Raw genomic sequence first — 7,412 nt, 5'->3', positions numbered from 1 at the left:
AAAAAAAAAAAAAAAAAAAAAAAAAAGCCAGGCAGTGGTGGCGCACGCCTTTAATCCCAGCACTTGGGAGGCAGAGGCGGCTGGATTTCTGAGTTCGAGGCCAGCCTGGTCTACAGAGTGAGTTCCAGGACAGCCAGGCCTACACAGAGAAACCCTGTCTCGAAAAACAAAAAACAAAAAACAACCCTCCCCCCAAAAAACAGTACTAGATGGACCCCCGCTTCTGATACTGCCAAGTTCTGCCACTTGAGGTGTATCCTGGCCTATTTAGATAAGGTTCTGGTGCTGACCCTGAGAGAATATTTCCCTTTTGTCTCTGAAGCACAGGTCTTAGCTCAGCCATGCTAATCTTTTTGTTTGCTTATTTACTTATTTGTTTTTGTTTTGCTGGTTGGTTGGGGTTTATGGGGGGGCAGGGTTTTTTGTGTAGTCTTAGCTATCCTGGAACTTGCTGTGTAAACCAGGCTAGCCTCAAACTCACAGAGATGCCTCTCTGCCTCTCTGCCTCTCTGCCTCTCTGCCTGCCTCTCTGCCTGCCTCTCTGCCTCTCTGCCTCTCTGCCTCTGCCTCCCAAGTGCTGGAATTAGAAGCATCTGCCACTATGCCCAGCTGATCTATCACTACAGCTGATTATTCATCCCCAGGGATTAGCACCCTACTGTCCCAATGGCCTGGCTCTAGAAACAAAACTTTGGGGGGGAGGGAGAAGCAGGCTCCAGAGCATACACCATTGTGGTGATGCATGTGTGACCAGCTGGCACAAAATGCATGGGAGACCTTCTGAACTGAAGAAGCCTAGGTGCAACCCCTCACCTCCACTGTGGGGAGAGCACTCCACATGGGGCAGCAGACACAGTTGTTGACTGAGTGGAGGGTTGTGCTCAGAAACCTGGGCTTCCAGATGCAGTAGCAACTCAGGCAGGAGCTCTGAGGCATTGAGCTTGTGAACTGGTAAGCTGTAATACGGACATATTTTCAGGTCTAACGTTGTCAACAGGCTTAGATGTGATAGCTCCATACATGCCTGCAGAGTGCACTGACCCCATCCAGTCTCCATTGATTGATTGATTGATTTTCCTTTTCTAATCTTTGTGTCCTTTCCAAGCTCTAAGAACTGCTAAGAGTACATTTTCCAGGCTGTTAGTGTTAGCGTTTGTGTATGACAGAAAACTTGACTTGCTCTCCACATTCTCTGTCTGGTTTATTTCACTTAACATAATGTTCCCCTCCATCCATTCACTTTAAATGACACAGTGCTTCTCTCCTTCATGGCTGAATAGACTCTGTCAAGGTGTACACAGTATATTGATTCATCCATCCGTCTATCACTGGGCACTTTGGCTGGCCTCATTTTTTTTTTTTTAAGATTTATTTTATTATATTTAAGTACACTGTAGCTGTCTTCAGACACACCAGAAGAGGGCACTGGATAGCATTACAGATGGTTGTGAACCACCGTGTGGTTGCTGGGAATCGAACTCAGGACCTCTGGAAGAACAATGAGTGCTCTTAACCACTGAGCCACCTCTCCAGCTCATGGCCTCATGTTTTAACTATGATACACATGTCTCTCTTGTTGCAGAAACAACCGAATCTCCGTGTCAGGAGCCCTGAAGTTGGGGTTGGGTCTGCAAGTCAATCAGACGCTACGGATTCTTATTGTAAGTTCAAGCCTGGTAGGGGAGGCTCCAGTACAGACTGGCCCTGTGTCTCTTCATACAGTCCTTTCACCCGCAGATGGGCTCCTGGGTCCAGATGAGGCTCTCTGGGAGGGGCCTCCTGGCTTCTTATGATCACTTCCCACCTCCAACTCCAAGTCCTCTGCTCCACTCTTTTCCAGCTATTGTGTCAACACCTTGCAGTCCTTACTCTCAGAAGTTGCATTGTGGGGAAGGCAGCCAGCACAGCCTCTTGGTTTACTTTCATCTTCTCCCCTGTAACACTCCTGTCCTTGCTAGAACCCAGCATCAGCCAGGGGAGCGGGTTGGGGGGGAACTACTGGCCACTGTTCAGACATGCCTTTTGTATCCAGAGGTTCCTTTCTTCAGGTTTGCTGGTGGTGAGAGGGGACCCTAGACACAGTAATGGCAGAGACAGAAGGGAAGGAGCCAAATGAGTCGGAGCAGGTTTCAGCTATACCAACATGCGTGGGGCAAGGGGCTGAGAAGCAGGGGGTATCTCCAGCATGGGGGATGGGTGCACCCGGCTCTGCATGGTCCTTGGCTTCCCACTCCTAGCTTCACTCATTAGCAACTTCACCTCCCGTGACACTGGAGCCAAGACCTATTTTTAGCTTGGGTCCACATTTTTTGGCCACCTGCTAGACAATCACCAAGTCACAGTGAGTCCCAGAATCCTACATGGATTGCTTGCCTGTATGCCTGGTTCCCTTGGGGGGCAAGAAGAAGGTATCAGATCCCCTGACACTAGTTGAAACCCACTATGTAGATGCTGGGAACTGAACTCAGGTTCTCTGGAAGAGAAGCCAGTGTTCCTAGCCACTGAGCCATCTCTCCAGCCCCTAGACTGGTCTCTTAACTTGGTAATTAGTATGGGACTATTAGTCCTCCTGCTCTTACCTCCCGAGTGCTGCGGTGGTGGACACTGTCATAAAAGGTCGAGTGATATATTGTATGCATTTTCCTTAGATTTCGAAGAATCCTATTCGCAGTGACGGCTGTGTCGGCCTCCTTAAGTCTGTCCAGAACAACAAGTCATCTGCCCTAGAACTGCTGGATGTGTCTGTAAGAGCTTCTTGTTAGTCTCATCCGGGAGCTGCCAGAGGCTCTGTGAGCCATTGACATGTCCCTATTAGCGGGATGGAGTGAGAGTTACAGTGCTCTGCCCACATGCACTGAATTCCAACTCCGGCATGTGTGTCAGAAAGCCACTCCAGCTCTGTGCCGTTGTATGTTAGAAATATACAATTTAAAATTTTATTTTACAGGGTGTTACAATTAAGAGATTGCCTTGAGTCTCTGAAAGACTTCAGATTTTGAAAGAGTGTTTTGTTTTATTTTGAGATGCAATCTCTCTATGTAGCCCTGGCTGTCCTGGAAGTTACTATGTATACCAGGCTTGTCTTATATACTTTTTTTGTATACTTATATAGATCTGCCTTCCTCTGTCTCCAAGTTCTGGGATTAAAGGCAGACTACCACACCTGGCTTTTAAACAGTCTTGAGACTGAAAGATTATGGGAACTTGTTTTGTTTTGTTTTTGAGACAGGGTTTCTCTGTGTAGTCCTGGCTGGCCTGGAACTCAGAAATCCGCCTGCCTCTGCCTCTTAAGTGCTGGGATTAAGGGCGTGCGCCACCACTGCCCAGCTATGGGAACTTTTGAAGTTGAGCTAAATGCACTTTGTGTCATTATATGGCCAAAAGCCTACGGGGGCCAGGGAGTGGAATGTGGTAGTTTGAATGAGAAGGGTCCCCGTAGGCTCATATGTGCAGATGCTTAGTCTCCAGCTGATGCAACTGTTTGGGAAGGATTAGGAGGTGTGGCTAAGGTGTGCCACTGGGGCTGGGCTTTGAGATTTCAAAAACCCACACTATTCCCAGTTAGCACACTCTCTCTCCCTCTTCCCCTCCCCCTTCCTCATCCCTCTCCCTCTCTTTCTCTTTCCCTCTCCCTGTCCCTGCCTTCCTCTCCACACCCCATGCTCGTGGTGCTTAGCACCACCCCTGCCTGTCTGCTGCTATGATGTCCACCTGATGGTCATGAACGCTAAGCCTCCAGAACTGTGAGTTCCAGTTAAATGTTTTCTTTATAAGTTGCCATGATCATAGTGCTGCTTCACGGCAATAGAGAAGCAACTAAGACACCAAAGCTCACAAAGGGTACATGCCAAGGCCACAGGGCAAGGGGCATTATGATGACATGGGATCTTTAAGATAGAACTCTTTGTCAGTGCACATGTGGGGGAACAATCCCTGATATCTGCATTTCTGGTATAGTGGAGAGATCCTAACTGTAGCTGTAAGGATGTTTAAGCTTAAAGGGCATTTTTGACTGTCAGGAGACACAGCTACCAAGTTGCAGCTGCAGTTTTCCCCTGTGTTCTCATACTTAACTCTTTGTCTGCTGTCAATCTGACTAGCCTAGATTTTATCTTTGGCTTTGAGGGATGTGCTTACAGATCAAGTCAAAGTTTGATCATTACATGAAATGGGACAAGTGTCCATCGTGCCTTACCATTAGCATGAGATAAAGCTGCCTGTGGTAAAGTGTGCCTTTAATCCTGTCTACTGAATGAGTGTAGCCACCAGTAGCTACAGAGAAGTGGGTACCTGGAAGGAGAGCAGGGGATGGATGGGAAGGATGGATGAAGAGGAATGAGAACAAGACAGGGTTTCTGATCAAGGCTCAATGTTTAATTCTTAAGTCTGAATTTAAAGGGGGGAAACCCACCCCCCACTTTGCCAAGATCTCCTCAGGAAAACAAGCTCAGCTGCTCAGTAAGGTAGTTACTTCTTGCAGGAAGCTGCAGATGTGGCAGGACAGTAGACTTCACCTAAGTTGGAAGACTCCACCTTAGGTGGGCTAGGCAACTGTGGCAAAACAAGGTCTGATTTAGCCCGCTCAAGGCTGGGGGAAGGGCACAAATGAGGCAGGGGATTGCTCCAGAGAAGTCTTGGCAACATAGTGACATCCTATAGCCACTAATAATTATATAAATTTTTAGGTTTATCTGGTTTTTGTTGTTGTTGTTTTGTTTTGTTTTGTTTTTTTGAGACAGGGTTTTTTGTTTTTTGTTTTTTGTTTTTTTTTTTTTTTCTAGACAGGGTTTCTCTGTATATTCCTGGCTGTCCTGGAACTCACTCTGTAGACCAGGCTGGCCTCGAACTCTGAAATCCACCTGCCTCTGCCTCCCGAGTGCTGGGATTAAAGGCGTGTGCCACCACGCCCGGCTGGTTTATCTATTTTTATTATGAGTATTTTTCCTGCATGCATGTATGTATGTATGTATGTATGCATGTATGTGTGTATGTATGCATGTATGTGTGTATGTATGTACGTATGTATGTATGTATGCATGCATGTATGTATGTATGTATGTGTGTGTGTATGTATGTATGTATGTATGTAGGCTCACTGTCTGCATGCCTGGTGCCCAGAGGCCAGAAGAAGGCACCAGATCTTCTAGAACTGGAGTCACCAACTCTTGTAAACTGCCATGTGGTGCTGAGAATCAAATTTACGTCCTCTGTAGAAAGCAGCAAGCACTCTTAGCTGCTCAGCCATCCCTAGTCTTCCCTTATTTTATACGTTAAAGGATTGTAAACTTTAACTCAAGAAACATACAAACAAAAAACACTAAAGCTTAAAATATGGGATGAGATGATAAACCATGTAGCTTACATGAGAGCTGGAGAGATGGCTCAGCAGATAAGAGCACTTGTTGGTCTTACAGAGGACCCAAATTCAATCCCTAGCACCTACACGATGGTTCACAACCATCATAACTCTAATCCCAAGGGGTCCAATGCCATTTTCCAGACATGGATGTGGTGAACAGATATACATGCAATGAAAAAACTCATACATACATAATAATAAAATGAGAAAAAAAGAGGAACAGAGGAACACGCTTACTTGAGACTGCATCAGCAGTGCTCTCTTCAATGCATTGGTTTAATAATTTAATGGATCAATTCCAGCATGTGGAGGCAGGTGTAAAACTGCACAGTTCAGAATAAGTTCAAGGCTGTCACCAACTACAGAGCGAGCATGAGGCCTGGCCACACTACTCGAGACCTTGTCTCCAAACACAAGCAAAAACAAACAACAAAAAGGAACCAAAAGCTACACAAAGATTAAATATAGCTATCCAACAGCATACCCTCATGTGAGTAAGCCAGATCAAGAAATTGAACACACCTGTCTTAATTATTGTTGCATTTCTTACAAAACACAATGACCAAGGCAACTTATAAAAGGCAAACATTTAATTTTGGACTCATGGCTTCAGACAGTGAGAGACAGTGAGTCCATGACAGGGAGCATGGCAGCAGGTAGGCAGGCGGGCATGGTGCTGGAGCAGTTGCTGAGAGCTCACATCCTTGTCCATAAGTGTGAGGCACAGAGAGAGCTAACTGGTTATAGTGTGGGATTTTGAAAACCCAAGTTCCCATCCCCTAGTGATACAAGTCCTCCAAAAAAGCTAGACCTTCCTAATCCTTTACCAAACAACTCAACCAACTGGGGATCAAATAAATATGCAAGTACGTGAGCCTCCAAGGCTCACTCTTTACTTTCCTATTTTAATAGTTGGGGGAGGGGGATGTCATGAGATTATCATCCACGAGAGAAAATACCTGAAAGAGCTTCTCTGAGCCCTGGGAATGCAAATGAGAACAATCAAATCCTCAGAAGGGCTATAACCATGTTCCAATGGTCTCTTAGGATATCCAAGTAAGCAGAGAATGTGAGGACCTCGCTAGCTCCATGAACGAAATTCTTCCAGGACTCTGTATAAAGCGTTACACTTCCAGAAGAAACGACTGGCCACAAGCCTCTACACCATCCCAGCCAGCATCTGCACCAAGTGACTCTGGTCTCTAATATGCTACTTTAACATTCACGTTGCTGGCCATTTAATACACAACATGTGTACCTTCCTTTCTGCTCTCTGGCATCTCCCATAATCTGGCTTCATTTGCTGTGGTTCATTCATTCAACCAAAAAGCTGCCCGTGAACAACACTGGACACAAGGTCCATGACATTTATGTCATCCAGATTTTCATGTTCTGGTGACTGGGTTCAACAAAACATAAAGGAGATATGCAAATGGAATTCCCAAGCTCTCTTGCAAGAAGACGAACCCATCGGAAGGCAACTGAACATTACATTCTGAATTATAAAATCACCCATGTGCTTCCGGTTTCCATCTGTGCCAGAGCCGACTCTGTGCCATAGCTCTCCATACCCAAATCCTGCTGGGAGAGAGCTGGTTTCGCAGGAGTGCTGACACATCTGAGAGCATAAGTGAGACCACCACTTCTGCTCAAATTCCTGGCCGAAGAGGGACCAAGGAACAGCCAGAGCTGAGCCGGTGCCACAGCTCCACATACCCAAATCTCACCAGGAGAGAACTGGTCTCCCAGGAGTGCTGACACAAAGGATTATAGGAGGAAAAGGTCACAGTCAGAGACTGCAAAACCAGCTAACACCACAGATAACCAGATTTTGAGAGGCAAGGGCAATAATGTAAGCAACAGAAAACACGGCTACTTGGCATCATCAGAACCCAGTTCTCCCACCACAGCAAGCCCTGGATACCCCAATACACTGGAAAAGCAAGATTCTAATTTAAAATCACATCTCATGATGATGATAGAGGACTTTAAGAAGGACATAAACAGGGCTAAAGAGATAGCTCGGTGGTTAAGAGCACTGACTGTTCTTCCA

General features: G+C 46.1%; 1 protein-coding gene across 2 annotated transcripts in view; it reads left to right on the top strand.

Annotated features, from left to right (window-relative positions):
* The window catches only part of Lrrc74b (leucine rich repeat containing 74B), a 13,887-nt gene extending 7,020 nt beyond the window's left edge, over positions 1-6,867 (top strand). Inside the window, exons 7-9 of one of the 2 annotated variants that reach the window (XM_021210055.1) lie at positions 1,583-1,661; positions 2,649-2,744; positions 6,407-6,614. In XM_021210055.1, the coding sequence (XP_021065714.1) occupies positions 1,583-1,661; positions 2,649-2,744; positions 6,407-6,565 (334 nt within the window). In that variant the 3' untranslated portion in view covers positions 6,566-6,614. Of the gene's footprint in view, positions 1-1,582; positions 1,662-2,648; positions 2,745-6,406 lie in introns of both variants that reach the window. The other variant, XM_021210056.1, reaches the window with a different exon arrangement.
* Positions 6,868-7,412: the final 545 nt, after the last annotated feature.

Source organism: Mus pahari, chromosome 12, assembly GCF_900095145.1.
Source record: "Mus pahari chromosome 12, PAHARI_EIJ_v1.1, whole genome shotgun sequence".
Classification (NCBI taxonomy): Eukaryota; Metazoa; Chordata; class Mammalia; order Rodentia; family Muridae; genus Mus; species Mus pahari.
This window is presented reverse-complemented; position numbering and strand designations above follow the sequence as displayed.